Here is a 23,540-nt window from a genome sequence, read left to right on the forward strand (position 1 = left end):
TTTTACCTATACAAATATAACACTGAATTTAAAGTCCGACGAGTGCCGCCTCTTCTTTCCGACAGAACACCCGGCTGGGTACTGGAAGAAAAAACCTACGTTTATATATATATATATATATATATATATGTGGAGGGTCGGTCGGAGGGTTGGTCGGCACTACTATATATATTGCACTTATGGGGGCAGAAAGTGTGTCTCCCCCTATTTAACTGGACTATGCTTTATATGATATTCTACAGGATAAACATGGGTTTGAGGGTGAAAGGTGGATCTTCATAACACATGGCTTATTTCAACCTAAACTCCTTAACATACAAAGAACTTGAACCCTCTTCATTACTGACTTCATTCCCGTCCACACTCTATTCTTCACTCTTCTTCTGGTCGCCCGGTCTACTTCACCCTGGTTACTTCCTTTCACTTCCACCATCAAGATTTCTCCCGCTTTACCGTTCTCCTCAGCAGATAATTCCCTCATCAAGTCAGACTTTCAACCACTCTTGTCAGCTTCAAAAGTTAATTTATAACATTCCTTTTCCTAAAAGTCTATAAGCATGTAATTCCTCTACATTTCTCTGTGGAACTAACCGTCTCACCAGTTCTTGAGAATATTTGGCAGTTCAGTCCCTGCCCCAGTAGAGCTTACAATCTATATTCTCTACCACATGTACACGCAAAAATATTTTGCGAGGATTAATATGTTTTTTTGGAGTGTAGCCAATTAACCTACCTGTATGTTTGGATTGTGGGAGAAACCGGAGAACCCGGAGGAAACATGTGCAAGTATGGAGAGAATATAAAACATCCATATAATTAGGTCCGTGGTGGGAATCGAACCCGTGACCCCAGGGTTCGAGGCAGTAATGCTAACCATTACACCATCCATACTGCCCACAGCTTTCGATTGTGGCCATTATGGCCTCATGTGTATTATATTTCTATAGATTTCAATATTTTCATATTATTGTTAATTGAATTATCTGTTTGTACAGTATTATCCACGCTATAATGTAAAGTAAAAATTGGAATGTTATTTATGTTAGCATTCAAGTATACTTAACTGGCAAGCGATGGGAATGAATGGATAACGAAAGCCAACTCCTCAGACTTTTCATTTTATAAACTGTGTAAATATATAACCACACTATGCTACAGCTTGGAGAGTTTTCACATCTGATTTTTTGACTCATTGACGGCAAATGTTTATAGAAGAAAATTCCCACCTTTTGTTTTTATTGGCTGAATTTTACGACTCTGGATTGGATATTAGAGAGAAAGCTCAGCTCAATGTCTCCCTTGTACAGACCGTCTCTCTAAACTAAGCAAATATTTTCACACTGGAAATGATAAAGCGGTTTTTAGGGGTATTAACCCTTTAAGTGGCAAGTGAATTTATCAAAATAGGTGCAGGCCGGAGCACCCCAGGCGGGGTGTGTGTGTGTGGTGGTGCTGCAGCCGTTACTCCCTGCGTGGGGTGTGTGTGTTTGATGCAGCCGTCGCTCCGTGCGGGGGCAGTGCTGGGTGAGGTGATGCAATGTGCGGGCACTGCTCCACGGGGGGGGGGGGATTGGCGCTCATCTCCATCCCGGCGGCCCGGTACATCCCTGCTCCACCCACCGCATCCCTCCACAGGGAGGGATGGTGCCGGGTGATGCGGTGTGAGCCCCACCGCATCGCTCAAGGGGGAAGGGTCGGGTGAGGGGGGGAAGAGTTGCCACTCATCCCCATCGGGGGGGACCTCCTGCTCCTTTCTTCCACCCTCCAGGTGTGAAATAGGTGTGAATAGGTGTGAAAAATGGCACGCAAACATTTTTATTCGTCATAATGACCTGTAGTTTTTATCCTAAATAGGAAATATAATTTTTTTATACATCATTTTTTTAATTTAAATTGATATAACAAATGTGAGCGACACTGAGATTTTTTGTGTGGATATTTTGCACATCTCTCACAGAGATATTGGCACTCAAAGGGGTAAGAGGTTCAGTAGACATATAAGCAATCGCTGGTTTCTAAACCATAGACGTAAGTAAACTTATTCTAGTATTCACAGGAAAAAAAAAGTATTGCAAAAGCATGACTTGCTGCCGGAAAATGCTGTGCACACAGCCAACGAACACAGGGCATCTTGGGCTAAGCTGGCTGAGAACCCAAACAGAAAGCGACTGTAGGGAATTCTTGGGAGGTCAATTGAATCTTGTTTGGTCAAGCCAGAAGAACAAGGCCAGAGCTTTGTAACTTGGCAATGAAGTGCCTTTCTGACCTCATTATGAGCAACATTGAGTGAACACTGGGTGGTTCAACTGGGTAGAAGGTTCAGTCTTCTCTTTATATTCCTTAAGTAATCAACCTATTACTATTTCTTGGCGCTACATTTACTATAGAGTGCTTTTCAAAACTTCTAAAGCAGTTTCAGCCACTGAACATAAAAAGGGCAATTATACCCATACAGTACAAACCAGGTTTGTTTTGTGTTGAATAGAATTGCACTTTTAAATACAGTGGTAAAATCTACGAAGACGCGATAGTATTTAAAAGTGCTAGATATTAACATTTTGCAACTTGATTGTAAGCCCTAATTGGCAGGGCCCTACTTCCTCATCCTCTACTCGTAGCACTGTCACTGCCACCAGTGTGGATTTATTCCCATTAGGTCTTAAATCCACCATCAGTAATTCTGATTTACATCCTTCGCCCCTTCCCGTATCATTACTTCATTCATACTCTCCACCCTGTTTTTGTTTGTATAATTGTGCCGTTATCTTAGGTATTGCAAAAAATTTGCTTTGTTTAATATCCATGCAGCCCTGCAGTCATCTTGAAGAGTCATAAAATTAAATATATTAATAATTAGATAGTTATAATAAGTAATTCCTCCCCTCAGCTTTCCCCATTAGGCAGAGCTAGGGCCAGTGGTAGGGTTTTTGGAACCCCCTGCAAACAATAATGCTTTTCTGCTCAAATTACTGTTTAGGACCAAGGCAGAGATAAAACTTATTCCACCTCACTATTACAGGTGATGGGACTAGTTCTGAGTCTTTAACCGTAACCCAGTATGTTGTGCATTTGTATTTTGGTCTTTTTCATTTATTCCCTATTTCCCAGGTACTAAATACATTCCTCCAACTCTAACAAACTGGCTTTCCATCTTACATTGCTTTTGGATTTGTCCTATTTATTTTAGTGGTTCAGCTTGTCTGCACCCATCCTTATGAAATGCACCAACACATACAGCTGTTAACGATTAATATTGTCATTCTCCAATGTTTGTAGCGATAGAAAGCTACCAATATCCATAAAATATTTGAGACAATCAGCATTCCTTTTAATATACCTTAAGCCCTGGCCATCTCAGACTCAGCTGGCATAAATGGAGGGAATTAAAAATCCCGTATAATAAAAGGCTAACACTGCTCCTCACCTCTATGAGGGAAATTTAAGTGTTGTGCATACCAGCAGCCACTAGATGGCGCCGACAGAGTATGTCACCTGTGCTGTCATTACTGTTATGTTTTTTCCATTATTTTTAAGGTCTGGTAACTAGTATTTTGTATTTACCATTTAGTACATGTATGCCAACCCCCTCCCCCCCCCCCTAATTTTTTTTTTTAATATCCTGTTTCTTTTGTGTGCAAAATAACAAGTAATTAATAAGTGTTTTATTGATGTAGAGATGAATATATAATCCAGGTAGGTATGTAGTGGTGGAACTTCTAATGGCAATGGATGCATTGGCCTCCAGGCACCAGTTGTTGGAGCAGAAGGGGCACAGATAATAACCGCTGGCTAGAACTGGCACCGTGGCCTGCTGGTGAGGCATGGTGGTGGTGGTGGTGGTAGTGGTGGGGGGGAACTATGACTCGAAAGACAGAAGGGGACTAGCTGGAGAGACGTTTATGGGCTGACTGAAGTTGGAGAAACATTGGGGGCTGGAAAGGCAGAATGGGGCTGGTTGAAGAGACACGGGGGGGGGGGGGGCTTGAGAGACACAGAGGCTGACTGAATTTCGAGAGATACTGGGTGCTGGTTGGACATACAGTACACTGGGGAGGGCTGGAGAAACAGAATGGGGCTGGCTGGACAAACAGTAGGGGGGATGGAGGGACAGAAGGGGTCCAGCTAGACAGACCCTGGAGAGCTTGGGTCTGTTAGCACCCTTTGGATCACACCTTGTTGGTAGAGATTGTGTTTTTGGGCTAGTAACCCGGTGTGCATTCTGGGCTGCAACCCTATAGTGGCGCAGAACATCAAGCTGTGTCTATCTTGGGACTTGGGAGACAGAAAAGAGATGTTTGGCGGATGCTGGGTGGTTGGAGCTGCAGAAACATGAGGTGATGAGGCTGGAGAGAAACAATGAAAATGAGGCAGAAGATAACCGAAGGGAAGTGGCTGGAAGCAGACTGTCAGATTACCTGGCACATTATTTCCTCTTCTACCCCCTTCCCCCCAGCTGTGCTACATGCGCTGATGCCGGCACCTTTGTCTATTTCACCTCCAGGGGCTTGTTATGATTTATAGTGGTTTCTGTACTAAATGTATCATGGGAAGTTCTCTCCATTCCTGTGGATTAAATCCTTAATATGGAATAATTATATCTGAAGTCCCATAATAATGCCTATGCAATCGGTATTCCTGCTTGCTATCCGGTATTTATGGACAGTCATGACATCATATATCAATACTGTATAATTAGACTCTGTTTGTAGTTGTTCCCGTTCTTGGAAGCTGATGACTTGGCTAATTGTACCATCATTTGCTTTTAGTGTGATGTTATCTCAGCATTTCCACGTATTTCTGTCCACAGCACTGTCCACAGTGGGAGGGAATGCAGAAGGCTCTCCGTGCGTCTTTCCTTTCACTTTCCTTGGCAATAAATATAATTCCTGCACCAGCTCTGGAAGAAGTGATGGCAAACTGTGGTGTGCCACAAGCAGCAGCTATGACGATGACCGCAAATGGGGCTTCTGTCCTGACCAAGGTATGAGAATGTACAATAAATACCTTGTGTGTGCATTGCTCATTGAGCAAGTGACCGTGTGCTGCATAAGCTAAAACAGGAGTAGATCATGTGACATTCTAGCTGCTTGTATTGTTATAGTGCTGGTTGTATAAAGTTTTATCGATTTGTATGAATGAATGTACTTTTGATCCACCCATATTAGAACTGGATGACATTGTCTAGATCTGTGCTCTTCCCATTAGCTACAATAAGTTAATGAATAATCAGTTTATATAGTGTTCATTCTAGCCCCCCGCCAACTTTGAAAACCCATGCAGTTCCTGTTCCCTAGTGAAAAAGAAATACCAGTAGGCGCCGTATGTACACAATGAAAATGTATTAACACTCTAAACATTAATAGTACATTAAAATAAGGTATTATAAACAAACTAAAACAACACAAACATGTAGACACATTGGCCAATGGTATTAGCGTGCTCTATGCAGGTTCTTAATAGAACGGGGCTAGCTGTAAGTCGGTACGTATCTCACTGATAAAGAAATATGGCTCCCAGTCTCTTAAGTATGCGCACTTCCCAGATGGTATTGGGGAAAAAGCAGAGGTATGGGTTGCGGGAATCCTTGTGGGATACAGGTGCTCTTTAACGGAGCAGTCTTACCCGTGACCGGTGGTGATCAGAACAGTCTGTATTGCCGGTGCTCGGCTTCACAATGCTGATAGTGTGGGCGGATGCTGCTCTCCTCACTGTAATAGACTGTTTGCCGTCCAGCAGGCTTAGTCGGGAGAGGAGAATGCTCTGTGCGTCTGAAGGCCGTGTCATAGGCGCACTGTGCAGATGGTATTAGGAGGCGGGACTCCTCGGCTGCCGGCTGTGTAGAAGGTGATGGTACTACAATGTCCACTTTACCTATGCCGGATCCAACCGTCAGTTGTCCACTTAAATTGTGCAGTACTTGTGCAGCAGCATATGGCACCAGGTCACTCGTGGGTATGTGTCCTCAAAAACGCGTTTCGCCGCGCCCTGACAACACCTCCTCTTGTCATCTTAAGAAGTTTGATAAATCTTTAATTTCCCAATATGGACAGCACAAAACTGTAACAATGTATATATGTGTCCCTGACACATTTGTCCATATCGGAAACACATTCGTCCACATTGCACCACCCTGATTAGGGGTGCACCACCCTGAAAATTTGTGTGCACACGCACATAGTAACATGTTTTATGAATGTTGATTCCATCACTAAATTTGAATATTGGCTTATTTATCAAGGATAACTATGACAAGATAGCACTTAAGCTAAAAAGGGGTTTATTGTGGGCATTTGGGTATGAGGATTTGTTCACATTAGTTTGGCAATTTATCACTGTAAAAAGGGGATTCCACTAATGGTAAAATTGCCCCTGTGCATTTCAGTGGTCCAATTCTTTTGGCTTGTCTGGCTTAATGCCTCGTATCTGATCTGTCCGAGCTCCAAGATGTTTCTACGCCACATAACATTATAAAACTTACAGTTGACCAGAGTAATGTAGCAGTTTAGATTATGACAAATTAGAACTGACTTTTTGAAATTGAGCCCTTCAGAATAACCAATTCTGCTGAATTACTATGGATATTGCATTGCTGTGATAATGATTGTGTGCACCTGTTGCGTGTGGCTGACATGACCTACACAATCATCAGAAGTTAACGTTATTTGAATGAACCTACAGATCATATTTTATGGAAAGTTTTATTATTTACTAAAAAAAATTGTATGTGTTTGTAGATTGAGAAGCATCGGTCTTATTTATTGTCAATTCTTTATTCTCAGGTTATAGTCTGTTTCTCGTTGCTGCCCATGAGTTTGGACACGCTCTTGGACTTGAACATTCGGATGACCCAGGTGCCTTAATGGCTCCTATTTACACATACATCAAGAACTTTCGACTCTCACAAGATGATGTCAGTGGGATTCAGGAACTTTATGGTAAGTTTGATCCTTGGAACTTCAGATTCAACTGTTGATCATCATTATTAATGGTGAGGTTAAAAGGTGTCTGTCGAAGACCAGACTTGCACAATCAAGCACCATCTTTTATTTTCATTACATTATTTTCATTATTACATATTATGTGACCAGATAAATTGCCCTAAAGTTGTATAATCTATATTAATGCATTGAAGTAAGTTGAAGTATAGCAAAGGGTTTCCAGACTTTAGGTCAACAGGTATTAGGTCCTGGATTACATTGATTAGGTCAACACTGTCACTTGGATTGTAAGCTCTAAGGAGAAGGGCACTCTTCCCTCATGTTTTTCCTTCTCTTATTTAAACCATCTTCAGTGGCACCAAATAATGACGCTCTGATACTTATCTCAGTGTCATCTGCTGGTGCAGGTATATTTATGTACTCGTATGGAAAGATAATTGAATTGATTTCTGACCTACAGGTAATTTTCATAAAGTAAGAATTTCCCATTGAATTAAATCAAATCGCATTGATTTACAATGAATTTCTTTTTAATAGAAGTGCTAGTTCTAGAGTTTAAAATAATGTACATGGGGTAGATGTATTAAGCCTGGAGAAAAGCACCAGCCAATCAACTCCCAACTGTAATTTTCAATCAAAGTTCATTGGCTGGTGCGTTATCTTCTTTTACCTTATCTCCAGTTTATCTCTTCTCCAGGCTTAATACATCTGCCCCATAGTTAGAAATATTAAATTCATGTAATGAAAGTTTTTGTTGGCAAGGGGAGCAAGCTGGCGCTCTCTCTTTTTCAAGAGCCTGTAAGTTGTAACATGGTAGTTAGGAGCTAATTGGCTGTTATTTTATCACCTTCCAATTTATCGCTTTCCTAGGCTTAGTACATAGACCCCCTAAGTGTCACTGTTTCTTCTAATCAAAGTGGGAAAAGCATTATTATGTGCAGTATTTAAAAATATTTTGATTGGTGACAGTAATACTGGTGAATATACTTGTCTAGATCTACTTGTGATAGAATTGGCAAAAGTGTTCTATATATATTGCGCAATAAATGAAGGTGAATTGCAGCCCACAGCGCATGGAAGAGTACACAAACTCTACAGATAGAAAATGCACAATATGCACTTGTTTGGGTGCAGTTACCATAAAAAAAATGTTCCGATACTCCCTTTGCAGGGGTAAATGAGACAATATTTATTGTTAAAAAAGTTCAAACAAAAATAATGAATGACATGTATAGCAAATGAATAAAGACATACTATAATGGGTCTCTTTGATTGGTCACCGGTTGACAAAGAAATCCATTGTTCTCACCCTAAAGATGTTCTGCGGTGGGTTTATGCTTTCAGAGCAATGCGGTCCGAGCCTGAATTGGAACCGCTACTGTTTTTGTCCACCGTTTTTTTTTGGACCATGACGGGCCAAAATATCCCAGGGCTGGTTGTGCTTGTTTTTTTTTTTACTTTGACACACTTTCTTGGACAGACCCATCGACAGACCCATGGCCAGAAGCAGGTCTATTTCTCTTCTGATTTTTGGTAATGTTTAGGGTGCGATTTGAAATATTGCACCCTAATACATTTGTGATTGTAATGTTTTCTATGAGAAACCTTAGTACATGTGCGAGTTGAGGTGTCATTTTTGACCAAAACAAAGACACATTTCTAAAAACGCACCCTATTACATGTCACCCCCTGTCTCTACATATGATGTGGTCATCACCTTGGCACAGAGAAAACACTCACAGAATATGTGACTGGCGTTGTCTCCTATGAGCAATATTGTTTTGTCTCTGTTATAAATAAACTCCCTTTGTGTTCTGTTTTGATGATCTTTTACTTCCCAGAAATGACTCGGATCTGAATGAGGAGGTTTTTCTAAAAACACAGTGGAGGAGATGAGTCATTCAAAGTTCTTGATTAGCAATTAAAGTGTAGCATTGGATTGATTAAAAAGATCCTTATGTAAAGTCGCAGAGCACATAGCAATTAATTACAAATGATCTGCTGTTATTTGAGATGTATGTAGTCTAGACTGTTACAGAGCCGCATACAGCATTGGTCCATGAGCACTTGCCCATCTCTGTAAGGAGGTTCTAGGTTTAGAACACGGGATGATGTTTCAAAGTGTGACACTAATTATTGTGATTTCCCTGGCGAAAGAGGTTAATTTCAGCTTATATTTTATATTGGACCTATTTCAACATCAGTTGTAGTGTTAACAGATTTGCAAAAATACAACTGATTCCTTTAGCATATGGGGGGGGGGGGAACCCAGCACAGGGGAAAGGTCACCCCGCATGCCAAGTCCCTCCCCACAATGCAAAATCATTGCTATTATTCGATCACTTTGTTATGTAGTGAAGTACTCACATTTTATATGTGGCCCCTGGCTGGTCTGCCATGTTTTGAGTCGTAGTTGCTGTGTGTGACGTCACACAGCCACCGAGGTTCTCCCTGCAAACAGTCTGAATGCACAGGCATTGTCAGTACCACACCCCCGCAACATCTTGTCAACTTCCCAAAATGTCGCACCATCGCGCCCCCGGCAGCCCGTAGACCATAGCTGCCTACCCTCCTGTATTCTGCGGGAGACTCCCTGACACATCAGCAATCTCCCTCTCTCCCTCATTAGTCTAGCAATCTATCATGCATTAGTCTAGTGATTTCTGGGCAGTTTCTTTACATAACCCGTGTATTGCCCTTGTGTTGCCATAGCCTGGCAATTAAGAACCAGCATGCTGGATAAATCTGGTTAATCACCGGTCAGGGCCAGTGTTCTCACCGGAGAAGATCGAACGTCGCAAATAAAAATGTATAAGTGTGTACGCGCCTATTGACTTGAGTTTGAGGAGGTTTAATCGGGAGTAGGGTCAACTGAATGCTAGACCGAAAACCTAGATCTTATAGATGTGTACCCAGCTTTACTTTGACCATTATTTGCACTATAACTATATCCCCTGGCATTTATACTTGTATTGTGTTCTGTTGTATTGCTGTACTGTATGTTTTTGGTTTTAATGAATGGTTCGTGTTTTGTGTTCGTGTTCTGTGTTCGTGTTCTTTGCTGTTGTCCCATTCAAAGATATATTAAGGGAGCTTTTTAACAATTGAAAAAATGTCAACTAAATCCAGTAGGTACTATACATGGCCACAGTGACACAATGTCCAATAAAGGAAGAGAAAGTTTGATTATTAAATGGTATATTTTACTTTTTGTCATAGGATTTACCCATATTGGCAATAATTATCACAATGTCTATGCAACCAAATGTTTATTCCAAAGCTAGTTAATAAATGTACCCGGTGGAGTGTCCATTGCAGATATTTCCCTATAATATTTGGTCAGTGCATGCCCGACCATTAGAAAACCAACTAACCCAATACTAGGCAGTAGATTTTATAAATTTAGCAGACGTTTTCTACAATGCACCTTCGACTTGCAACAAAGTCCTATCTGCATGGGCTAAAATCCTGAATTGAATAGGTATGTGCCGTTATTTCCAACTGTTGGAAATATCAGAACATAATAGAATATTCTCCATTGTGTGTGTCGACAGCTGGAGTGTTGACATTGTATTTTTCTAGAGTTAGATTCTTAACCCTACCCAAACCCTAACCGCAGCCTAACACTAAACCTAACCCTGTACCATTGACACTGTGAATGTCAACATGCTGATTGTCGACATTTAGGTCATGTTGACAATCAGTGGTGTAAATTCACCCCAGTTGCGGAGGCAAGATATATATTGGTGCCCCCCTCCCTACACATACATATATATTTTAGGTAGAGAGAGAGCAAGAGCATATATTTCAGAACTCAGCCACAGAAGTAGACAGTTGTCACCCTTCGGTAATTCCGCCCTCCATCACCCCGCTTCCCAGCTGCATTATGTAGAGAATTGTGTTCCTAATTGTTATGCTGTTATATGCTGTGTACACGCGGGATCGAATCTGCATCGAATGCAGCTAACACTGTGTCCAAATCTCATAGAAAATGACACTGAATTGAACCGTGCTTACACAGCTTTATTGTGCTCTGTTTATGTCTTGGCTTCTGTAATGTTATGCAATGTTCTGTGTACCTTGTTCTGTTGCCATATGTACAGCGCTGTTTTGGTGCCTTATATATAAAATGTTTAATCATTTTCACAGCTGCCTCAGCTGTCAACTTTACAGGCACATATTGGGCCTGATTCTGGTTCACTTGCAAAAGCAAATTCTCTCTTTAATGGACAAAACCATGTACACTGCAGGGGGGCAGATGTAACATGTGCTGACAGAGTTAGATTTGGGTGTTATTTTGTTTCTATGCAGGGGAAATACTGGCTACTTTATTTTCACATTGCAATAAAGCAGCCAGTATTTACCCTGTATAGAAACAAATGTAACTCTCTCTGCACATGTTACATCTGCCCCACCTGCAGTGCACATGGTTTTGTCCAGTAGAGAGAGAATTTGCTTTTGCAAGTGAACCAGAATCAGGCCCATTATTAGCTATTTGTTCCAGGAAAAATTCCAGGGAATTTCTAAACAATGACATATATGGTGCAGACTGCAACCAGTGAGGTGAATATTTAGGAATAAACCCATTTAGCAGTGCCTTCCATTTACACAAATACACATAGTACAAGGGCTCAGGGATTCCATTTAATTGCAAGTCCCATCTGACAGCTGAACTTTACTTACTTGTTCTAGGCCAGGGATCCGAAAGTAAACCTGGACCCGGACCCGGACCAGGACCAGGACCATCTCCAACTCTAGGCCCTGTCACTCCGGAGTTGTGCACGAAAGACATTGTGTTTGATGGGATTACACAAATAAGAGGGGAGATATTCTTCTTTAAAGATCGGTAAGGAACATCGGAGTTGAAGGTTTTTACTAGAACTATATTGGCATCTTTCTTTGTAACTCAGATAATGGATTATAACATAACGACAGATCACAGATACAGAATCACTGATACAACATGGAAGGGCGGGGTGAATATGGTGCAATTTGTGAGAAGTGCATCATTTTGGTCCTTACCTGTCTTCATAGACATTACATCATTGCGCCATTTGGGGATGGGGAATAACAATGCAAAATGTCTGACCTAGCGGCATTCAATATAAACAGCAAAATATTAATGTTGGCGAGTATGTCTCTGTATAAGTCCTGACTAAGTATGCCCATGGCACCCTGCCCCCCGGCCCAGCCCGCCCCTGGTATAAGTCCTAACTTAGTATGCCCATGGCACCCTGCCCCCCGGCCCAGCCCGCCTCTGTATAAGTCCTAACTTAGTATGCCCATGGCACCCTGCCCCCCGGCCCAGCCCGCCTCTGTATAAGTCCTAACTTAGTATGCCCATGGCACCCTGCCCCCCGGCCCAGCCCGCCTCTGTATAAGACCTGACTTAGTATGCCCATGGCACCCTGCCCCCCGGCCCAGCCCGCCTCTGTATAAGTCCTAACTTAGTATGCCCATGGCACCCTGCCCCCCGGCCCAGCCCGCCTCTGTATAAGACCTGACTTAGTATGCCCATGGCACCCTGCCCCCCGGCCCAGCCCGCCCCTGGTATAAGTCCTAACTTAATATGCCCATGGCACCCTGCCCCCCGGCCCAGCCCGCCTCTGGTATAAGTCCTAACTTAGTATGCCCATGGCACCCTGCCCCCCGGCCCAGCCCGCCCCTGGTATAAGTCCTAACTTAGTATGCCCATGGCACCCTGCCCCCCGGCCCAGCCCGCCTCTGTATAAGTCCTGACTTAGTATGCCCATGGCACCCTGCCCCCCGGCCCAGCCCGCCTCTGTATAAGACCTGACTTAGTATGCCCATGGCACCCTGCCCCCCGGCCCAGCCCGCCCCTGGTATAAGTCCTAACTTAATATGCCCATGGCACCCTGCCCCCCGGCCCAGCCCGCCTCTGGTATAAGTCCTAACTTAGTATGCCCATGGCACCCTGCCCCCCGGCCCAGCCCGCCCCTGGTATAAGTCCTAACTTAGTATGCCCATGGCACCCTGCCCCCCGGCCCAGCCCGCCTCTGTATAAGTCCTGACTTAGTATGCCCATGGCACCCTGCCCCCGGCCCAGCACGCCCCTGGTATATGTCCTAACTTAGTATGCCCATGGCACCCTGCCCCCCGGCCCAGCCCGCCCCTGGTATATGTCCTAACTTAGTATGCCTATGGCACCCTGCCCCCCGGCCCAGCCCGCCTCTGTATAAGTCCTAACTTAGTATGCCCATGGCACCCTGCCCCCCGGCCCAGCCCGCCCCTGGTATATGTCCTAACTTAGTATGCCCATGGCACCCTGCCCCCCGGCCCAGCCCGCCTCTGTATAAGTCCTAACTTAGTATGCCCATGGCACCCTGCCCCCCGGCCCAGTCCGGCCCTGGTATATGTCCTAACTTAGTATGCCCATGGCACCCTGCCCCCCGGCCCAGCCCGCCCCTGGTATATGTCCTAACTTAGTATGCCCATGGCACCCCCCCCCCCGGCCCAGCCCGCCCCTGGTATAAGTCCTAACTTAGTATGCCCATGGCACACTGCCCCCCGGCCCAGCCCGCCCCTGGTATAAGTCCTAACTTAGTATGCCCATGGCACCCTGCCCCCGGCCCAGCCCGCCTCTGTATAAGACCTGACTTAGTATGCCCATGGCACCCTGCCCCCCGGCCCAGCCCACCCCTGGTATAAGTCCTAACTTAGTATGCCCATGGCACCCTGCCCCCCAGCCCAGCCCGCCTCTGTATAAGTCCTGACTTAGTGTATTGGGGCCCCTACCTATCCTTCAGCGGTAGGGGTGGGGGGTGCTATGAGCGGAAGCTTTGATGTCCCGCGGGTGGTAGGGGGTATTATATCAACCGCTTAGCATGTAGGGCTCAGTAATTTCCACTAATTACCCCTTTACTGCACAGATGGTGGGAGATGAGGTTGGAGAAGGGGGCATTGGGCTGAATGAAGGGGTCCCAATACATAACTTCCAGGGTGGTAGAGGACGTTTAATACACAGAGGAGGGGTGTATAGTGGAGTGGGCTTATTAATCATAATTTTCTGGTGGGAGGACAGCTTGCTTCACTGCAGACATCTCCAGTTCCTGGAACTAGATTTCTTAGCTTTTAATGGAATTAAAAACTAGAGAATCCCACCTACCAAATAATGGTACTAGGGGACTAGGGGATCAGATTTCAGGAGGCAGAGCAATCCACCAACGAGTATATAAAACTACATACCAGGTGTGTGGAGCTGGAGCAGTAACCAGCTGCTTGAAGGCTGATATCTCTGGTTTTGGGCACAGTAGAGAACAGCTTCTAGTGTCCCTCAAAGGCGGAGAGTCCCGGATTTTGGAATATACCCTCAAAAAAACGCTAAGTCAGACAGAACCTGAAATATCTGACTGGGGAGAGCAATTAACAGGCTTGGATGGGGACCACTGCTTTGAAGTCAGATATCTCCGGTTCCCCACGGACGATTTTTAAAATTCTTGTACCCATGGAAAGAGGGGACCCTCAGCTTTCAGACTAGGACACTCAGTTTACTGGGGGGGTTTCTGGGTACTCATAAACCCCCCCTGCGTGCGCTACTGTGTGGCTATGTCTGTATACATTACATCTATCCAACCTTCACAACTTTGGTTCTTGGCTCCCTCACTTACACTCTTCATATCGTCTCTGCATTGTCTTAAGTGTCTTAAGTGACATCAACATCTTAATTGATAAGTCCTCTGCCTCCTCTAAACTCCATAACCTCACATTATTGTTTGGTCACGCCAAAATATTTTTCAAATGTTTTTAATAGAATTTACCAGATGTAGTAAGAGTTGAGGTTGGCGAAAAACACATCTGAAAAATATGCCAAAAATAGAGGTGGTCAGCAAGCTAACCGCAAGTCACTGTGATAACTAAGCTGCTGGTGATGTGTGGGATGAAACATGATATACATATTGTACTCTACTTAAACCTTGTACTTTCCCTCCCTCCCCCGGTCACTACGATATACTTTGGCAGGCGGACAAGACGGCTGTTATTCTTTTCCTTTATCGTAATGATGTTTTAGGTCTCTACCATACAAATAATAAGAAGTATGGCAAATATTCTAATATACTTTTAAAGGGAAAGGGGAAGGGATGGTGACCGGTGCACAAGTTAGTATCGTACAGAGAAAAGTTTTAAGGAAATAAATACCCTAAGGGCCCACCCATATTAAATGGGTGGCAGCCTGTCAGAGGTGTAGAAAGCACTTTTTGAAGAAGGGAGACCTCTTCAAGAAACTTATGTATTAATTCCACCCTGACGGAGAGGTATATAAAGCTGGGCAGTAGCCGCCTGTCACTCAAGGGCCCGCAGAGCCATCTATATTTTCTCTGACAACCCCAAGGGGAGGTATTCCCCCACAATACCCACAAAAGCCCACCTAGGTGGAAGCTTGACCATTGGACGAGGGACTTGCCTGACGGGAAGGGAGACCTCCCCCGTTGAGACCAGGCCCCACAACCTTTTTTGCTCGGGTATATAAAGTCGGTTTGGGAGTACCTCACTTCAACCCCAAGGGAATGTCAGACTATTCTATATCTCTCTCTGCCTTACCTCGGTCCACTTAATATCAGCACGTGAACAGGTGACATAGGAAGAGAGTGGCAAACTATTTTACCTCCCCATTTCACCCTAGGTCCCCACGGATGAGTAAGGGGTAAAAATGTACAGACAATAAGACTAACACTAGCGGACACATTGTATTGATACCCCAAAAGTGTTTATACTTCTGCCCTAAGCATTAACTGTTTTGCTCTGCTGAATATTGAATACAGAATGTATTATAATACTCGATATTGTTACATTCGACATGTATACTGGTACTAGAACAGTTAAACTGTGGATGTATACGCCCTCCGTGGCAGAAACAGGACCACAAATGTAAATGAAGATTTTTAGCATATATATATGACTAACACATTCTCTCCGTATCTAGGACTAATTGTGTCAGAATTATTGTTGCAAGACTTTAGCAACATTTGTTGAATGTGTTAAAACCAATAGATACACTTTCCACTTGAAACAGGTCCCGAGGCATATCAGACCTTTGGGACAGAGTAGCTGCTTGGACAGACTGTGAGTGTGAGCAGCCAATTAAGGGGATACAATATTCGCTACAATTTCTTTCCCCGCTTAAACTGTTTCCATGTTCTACTTTGCCATATATACGGAGATATACACGTATACAGTCGTTTATATGTTTGTCTATATGTACGTATGTCTATGTCTTGCCTACACGTTTGTCTAGCCAATTTTTTATAAGTACCTAATAAAAGCTATATTTTAATAATTTAACTTTTCCCTAAACAGGAAAAAGAGGGAGCCCCTTTTAAGGTTCCCCCATCTTTTTTCCTGAATACATTGTTACCTAGCATTCATCTAACAGCGCATATATACAATTGTCCTCATACATGTGGAGCAGCTATATGCCACGTTGGCAGTATAGTGGCAAGTGAAGAGTGTGGTTCACTCACTACTTACTTATGTGATATTACTACATAATTAAAATATACAGATTACCATGAGTAATCTGAGTTAAAGAGTGCCCCAAAAAAGAGAGAGTCTTTTTTCTCTGTTCTCCAGTAAATATTCTAATATATTGATATCTGTTTCAGCTAGACAGATTGCCTTTGCATTTGTGTAAAATAAAAAAAGTACAAGTGTAAACGGTAATCTCATATCTGTTTTCTTCCAGATTTATATGGCGATCAGTGAACAGACGAAGCCGGCCCTCCGGCCCTCTACTAGTTGCTACTTTCTGGCCAGACGTACCTGAAAAAATTGATGCTGTATATGAAGAACCCCAGGAAGAAAAAACTGTTTTATTTGCAGGTAAAAAAAGCCAAAAAAAAATAATATATATATATATTTTTTTAAATAAGCCTGTAATAGAACAAAATGTGTGAAAAATTAAGTGCTTGAAATACTTTCCAGATACACTATACAGGCATGTCCAAACTATGGCCCTCCAGGTGTTGTGAAACTACAAGTCCCATCATGCTTTGCCAAAGTTTAAATGCTAAAACTATTGCAAGGAATGCTGGGATGTGTAGTTGCACAACAGCTGGAGGGCCGTAGTTTGGACATGCCTGCACTATACATATGATTATTGAATAAATAGATCAGTATAGTATCTAAATGGCACATATTGTTCATATTCACTGTTTTATGGTATGAAATTTAACAGGAATACCTTCTTCTATGCTTAAATCTGATTTTATTGTGTTTGATACTATTAACCCCTTCAGTGGTAATCCCGAGAATTTTTCAGGCTGTGCCTCAGTGCCCAGTCTGGCAAGCCCCGAAAATTCTCGGGATTGCCACTCTTTAAAGCCCGACTCCCTACCCTCTGCCACGCCTCCTTCCTCCCTCCTCCTCCTCCCCTCCGGCTTTTCTATACAAGTCTCCGTCGCCAGCTTATGACAAGCCGGCGGCCAGGGACGGGGCACCGGGGCGCAGGGCCGGGCAGCGGCTGATTGACAGTTCAGCGACGCTGCCCGGACCTGGGGAGGCAGTATTGTTTTTTTTTAAGGGAGCGCTCCCCATTAAAAACTCACCCAGTGGGGAACGCTCCCCCAAAAAAAACCACCACTGAAAAGGTTAATGCCATCTTTTCATTGCATATGGACATGATGTTTTAAATCCCATACAAGTAAATATATTGTGGGGTATTTGGATGTCTCCAGAACTGTATCAGGGTTGCATGTGACTGGAGTTGTTCTGTGCTGGGAGCAGAGAGTCGGATAAACCCAGAGCAGGGGCAAAGTCTCACCCCATCAGTGGTCTTCTCCGTCGTCGCTGTACCTGACGGGCCAATCGCGGTCTGCTGACTGCATCAGATGGACTAAAGCTAGAAAACAGGAACCGATGGTGAGGTATTTTGGAACTGAAAACTAGGGGGAAGCAATATAGGTCTGAACTGATGGCGATGCAATATCGGACTGGAACCGCTGTAGAAGAAATATTGGGTGAGAACCGAAGGTGAAGCAATATTGGACTGGAACTGATAGTGAAGCAATATCGGACTGGAACCGCTGGAGATCTGCAATGGGACCGTAGTGCTGACTGGGCAGGATCCACAATGGTGAGATTGGATTGCTGACCGGGCTGAATCTGGAATGATAACAAAGGAGTGCTGACCAGACTGGATCCGGGATAATGGCTCTCCGTGATTCCCAGGCAGTGCATATTGTATAGTAGGAACAAATAGAAAACTTAGATTACTCCGGTACAAAGCAGTAACTGGATACTCAGAGTAGCGCATCTTATGGAGCCCACACACGCACCGATCCCGGCGTGCGTTGTGGGCTTAACTAGCACACATAGCATCGCATCGTATGCCTTGTGCATACGATGTGCATGCGATGCGATGCTATGCTAGAAAAAGCTAGTACAAAAAGTATGTGCAGCACATACTTTTTGTACTGTACGATGAGGTGCCGCGGGAGCGTGCACCCCATCGTACAGCATTGCACCGCCGGCAACGGTGCGTGTGTGGGCTCCTTTAAACCTGACGCATCCAGCTGTAATACTTACGACACAGGCAACCTGACAGTGGGAGAGCTGGGAGCTTTATACACTTAGTTGACAGTTTGACTGGAAGCGTCAGCTGACACACAGGTTAGGGACTGATCAACTGATAAGATTAACGCCCATGCTGCTGGGCTGGCCTGAGCCTCGCGCACAGGGGACCCAGGCCCAAACGCTGGGACTACTGTGACTGTGCGAATAATATGCCACCGGTCTTTTACCTGTTAGACCCTCACAAGTGGCCTAATATTGACTATATAGTACAGATCTGTACTATATAGTCAATGCAGCCCTGTCTATCTGGCTTTGTGTTGTGCTGTAGGGGAGCGCGCATCTGGATCGAATCGGGATTGAAAGGTTAAAAAGCGTGTGCGAACACCATACAATCTATGTGCGATCCTGACAGGCTCGGTCTGGCCCAGTGGGGGACCAGGGAATTCCCCGGTAGGCCCCGGTGATTTTTGACCACGCCCTCTTTTTTAGGTGGGTCCCAACTCCTGACGAAAAGGTTTATCCCCCTGTCCTCTCCCGTGGCAGCCCAGGCAGGCCCCCAGTGCCCATCCTATCTAGGTTCACCAAAGTGCTTGTAGTAGCGCAGGATGAAGTGCAGCTCCAAGCTGCAGCCGTAGGAGGCAGCTTACATGTGCGACCGGTCACCGCTTTCCGGCGTGGTCAGCAAGCTCTGGGTCTGCGCTGTGCAGTGCCGCTGCTGCCTTCCTCGGCCAGTGGCAGCAACAAGGACACCTAGCAAGGTGAAAGGTGTGCACAGTCACCCCCCCCCCCCGCTCCCAAACGAAGCATTGCGATGGCAGGCGCATCTCACCCTCACCTGAATCAGTGTCGGGTGAGGGTAAGATGCGCTCCCCCCCCCCTTCCCCCGGTGGGCCCTTAACCTCCCAGTCCGACACTGGATCCTGATGTGATTTTGGTACGCTAAATTGTACCGTGTGTACACACCATTAGTACATTTACCCTTTCATCTGCAAATATTTAGCCTGTAAAAGTATAATAGTAGTTGTCAATCTGGAAGTTTCCCCGTATACCAACATTAAATTGGAGGTTACATATACACAACAGTATTTACTGGACTGAATATTCTTAATCGATAGCCAACAAACTGGAAGTCTGTTATTCTGTAGCCACAAGACTGGATGCCTGCTACAGTAATCGGTAACCACCAGACTGGTTGTCTACTATCGTGTAAACACCAGATTAAAGGAATCTATTTATTGAGTAGTAGCAGTAAAATTGCTCTTTTGGCATTATTATGGCAAAAATAACATATTTATTGTTACTACTGTATAACACTGGAGATCACCAGAGCTCAAGAAACTTTCAAATCATCTTTGGTTAAGGTTTAATGAGCCTGTTTTAATTTTTATAAAGCTTAGGTTTGTTAAAATAATCTGAAGAGTCCTCACCGGTAAACTGGACTCTAATCCCCGGTAGGCTGGACTCTCCTCCCAGGTAGACTTGACTCTTCTCCCAGGTAGGCTGGACTCTCCTCCCCGGTAGGCTGGACTCTCCTCCCCGGTAGGCTGGACTCTCCTTCCCGGTAGGCTGGACTCTCCTCCCCGGTAGGCTGGACTCTCCTCCCCGGTAGGCTGGACTCTCCTCCCCGGTAGGCTGGACTCTCCTCCCCGGTAGGCTGGACTCTCCTCCCAGGTCGACTTGACTCTCCTCCCCGGTAGGCTGGACTCTCCTCCCCGGTAGGCTGGACTCTCCTCCCCTGTAGGCTGGACTCTCCTCCCCGGTAGGCTGGACTCTCCTCCCCGGTAAACTGGACTCTCCTCCCCTCCTTCCTTTGCCTAAAATCTTTCTGCACATGCACAGTCTGATGGCTCTCATAACCCAAGACATAACCCATATTTGTAGTCATAGCTATTATTATTATACTGAAAGCTATTAGTTGGGACTCTTGTGGCGGTAATGTCCCAGCACTCCATCTATAGTATTTTAGAATACGTTGCTATTCCTTAGTAATCACCATAATAAATGTCTGCCATTATATGTAATATTCCACACTGAAATTCTGCTGTTTGCTAACCACCATACTACCTAGCCTAGCAGCCTTGAGGTCTGGTTGATACCTTTGACACCAAATTCAGCATAGACATTCCCTGACACCCCCAGCAGGTAACTGGTAACTACATGGATCGATGCCAACCATACCGGACACTTTCTGGCATCAGCCTGCACTTTCATGGTCTCCCAGCGTCCATGACTGGTCTGTTTTGGAATGTGGTATCTTACACCTGACCGAATCATTTGAGGCAGACCTCTATGCCTCTCCCTAGCCCACCCTTAACGGCCTTTGTTAGTACAAAGAACTTGGTGGGGTCTAGTATGCGCCTCAATCTAGAGTGGTACCAGATCGCCACCGGCGCCGTACCCATGGCTGCTCTAGAATGGCCCTGGGTATAATGGCCCCAAACAAAGGCCTGCAGGCAATCATCGGCCGACTTACCAGAACCTGCGCCGCTAGTCTGATAAGACTCCCACTCGCATCACTCAGCAGAATAAGCTTGAAGGGTTGAAGGTGCCAGCGCTTTCTGAGAGAAGGCCATCAAGCCTGATCTACAATCTGCCAGACAGAATGCGGACAAGTCAGTCGTAGGGCATTGGCTCTCGGGTGCAGAGGATGCAGCTGCTATGGGGCTCATAGGTTTGGGGGGGAGGGGGGGGGGGAATCAATCACCCTCTTGATTTCATTTTTTTGTTTTTTAAATCTTGTCATCCAAAACACGGAAGTCAGGATCGCTCTTACCGCAAGAGCCGTCCTTTGCCTAATTCTTTATGGATGCAGCATTACTAAATGCTAGTATGCATGCAGAGAGCGGCAGCACGCATTGCAAGAATCTTACAATGCTTGCTATATTCTGCCCACTGTCTCTCCCTGACACTGTCACTGTTGTGCTCCCCTCTTTTTCTCTCCCTCCCTGACACTCTCTCCTGCTCATACCCCTTCCTTTCTCACTCCCCTCACTATTTCTTCAGCCCGTCTAATGGGCATTTTAGTGACAATGAAGGGTTGCTCTTTCAAGATTTTGCTATGGGGCCCACAAATTAGGTACACCCCTGTCCGGGGCTAACTTGTGGAATCTCCGGAAATTGAAACGAGACAAAGCAATACCGTTATCAACTTCGGGGGACTTTCCTGACTGAGAAATCAATGTGTAAACAGAGACATTTCCAAATCAGTTGGTGCAGCAGCGGCAACGTCTGTGAAGAAGAAGCGTGTTGATTGTTGACAGCCTGAACTACCCCCAAATTATCACACCAGCACAACTGTCACTATAATGGGGAACAAAAGTAAGTTAGTAGTGAAACCCTGGGTCACCCAAGACGGGGGCCAGGGAGCGATGCACCACTCACCTTAAAAAGGCACCAAAACCAGTGGACCCAGTAGCATCTGTGAAAAGCTGAAGGTGGGAGTTGGAAACCAGGCTCAGGGGCCATAACAATTCACGGTTAAACTGAACTAAAAAGGACCCCAGTTCCTAGAGTCCTTGTTCTCGTGGTATAGGCAGAAAGTGTGGCGAGGCCTCACCTCCCCCCGCCGTGGCTCTCTCCAATTTACGACAGAAAACTCTGCCCATCGAGATAATGCAGCACGCAAAAATAAAAGAGCCTAAAAGGGACTAAACTTGGTGTTACCTAACCCTGCTTTTGCCTAAGCACTTATTAATCAACCCCAAAAGCTTATGGACCTTGTCGGCTGGAATGCGACAACAACCCCCAGACAACAACTACATAACAAAAATGAAGTACTCATGTTGTTTTGTGCCTATGCAGCCCTCACATAATCTTAGGACATTATTAAATTGTTCCTTAAGTCATTTTGTTCTCCATTTGCTATTTTTAATCTTTATGGAATATGTTGAAATCATGTTATTTTTTGGAACAGTACTGCGTGCTCCATGTAAAGTAAATGTTCGTGGTACAGTGATATAATGATTTTATTTCTGTAAAATGTTGATCGTGCAAAAAAATGAAAATAAAACCACAAGTCTGCTGGATGGACGCTGTTGGCTACAATTTTAATACTTTCCACATGTGCCATGAATTTAGATTTATTTCAGATACCCAACGTATGAATCATTAATTTGATTCAAAGCAGTCTCCTTTGGGAAATTAAGGTTTCAGACACTATCGGCACCAGAAATACGCATGATAGTACGTCCACGATTCGGGCTGGCTATCCTCTCTGGGATTATACTATACTCAACAAGCACAATTACTAGGTTCCAATACAGTTTTATTGCTTTATGTGATGCATTGGAGTTTACAAAGACAGACAGATGCACAATGATTTTCATTCTTTACTTTTCATTCTTTACTTTTCTTTACTTTTCCTTTCTGGTTCTTGGCTTTTTCCCCTCAAAGCCTTTTAGATAATATTAAATAATTTACACAGTAGTTAAAATCAGACATGTGTTAGTAAACCTGGCACTACTGTGCTGCACACATTGCAAAAATGACAAAGCAGGGCATGATGGGGGCTAGCTTACACCTTCATTGACCAAGCCCCCTACTGATTCTGTACAGAGCTCCATACCAGGAGGACACACTAGGGATTTCCCCAGCAGCCCAGCTACCTCTCCACAGCTGATGCCACATATCCGATAGCAACAATTTATAACTAAGCGCAATCACACTAGTTTGTGTCCAACCTGCTGCTGTTTAAAGAGATATGCCCGGTATACACCTGGACGATGGTGCTCGTGAGGGGGTCGTCAAAGGAAAGTACGACCCGCTCACGAGCTGATGGCGCCGCCGACCCGCCACGAAAATGCCCCTAATGTGATAGCGATCTGATCGCGACCCCCACCCACTACAATGGTCGTTTCTGAGATTCTACCTGCAGCAGGTAGAATCTCAGAAAAGACCGACCAACCTGCGGGGCCTGCGGGGTCACAGGTCCGGGCAGCACAGCTCTGTGCTGCCCGGACACAGGTGAGGGGGCGATGCGGGGCGACGGGGGTCCGTGCGGGGCGGTAACCCGGCAGGGGATGCTTAGTGCATCCCAAAATGCGGTAAAAAACCCAGATAAAAGGGTTTTTACAG

The 23,540-nt window shown here is 44.8% G+C and overlaps 1 protein-coding gene across 1 annotated transcript in view; it reads left to right on the forward strand.

The window, feature by feature from the left end:
* MMP2 (matrix metallopeptidase 2) overlaps nucleotides 1-23,540 on the forward strand; it is a 45,318-nt gene that overhangs the window by 16,825 nt on the left and 4,953 nt on the right. Inside the window, exons 7-10 of the mRNA XM_083165405.1 lie at nucleotides 4,808-4,981; nucleotides 6,780-6,935; nucleotides 11,631-11,784; nucleotides 16,639-16,775. Of these exons, the coding sequence (XP_083021531.1) occupies nucleotides 4,808-4,981; nucleotides 6,780-6,935; nucleotides 11,631-11,784; nucleotides 16,639-16,775 (621 nt within the window). The remainder of the gene's footprint in view (nucleotides 1-4,807; nucleotides 4,982-6,779; nucleotides 6,936-11,630; nucleotides 11,785-16,638; nucleotides 16,776-23,540) is intronic.

The sequence above is a fragment of the Crinia signifera genome, chromosome 11 (assembly GCF_055691185.1).
Source record: "Crinia signifera chromosome 11, ASM5569118v1, whole genome shotgun sequence".
NCBI lineage: Eukaryota > Metazoa > Chordata > Amphibia > Anura > Myobatrachidae > Crinia > Crinia signifera.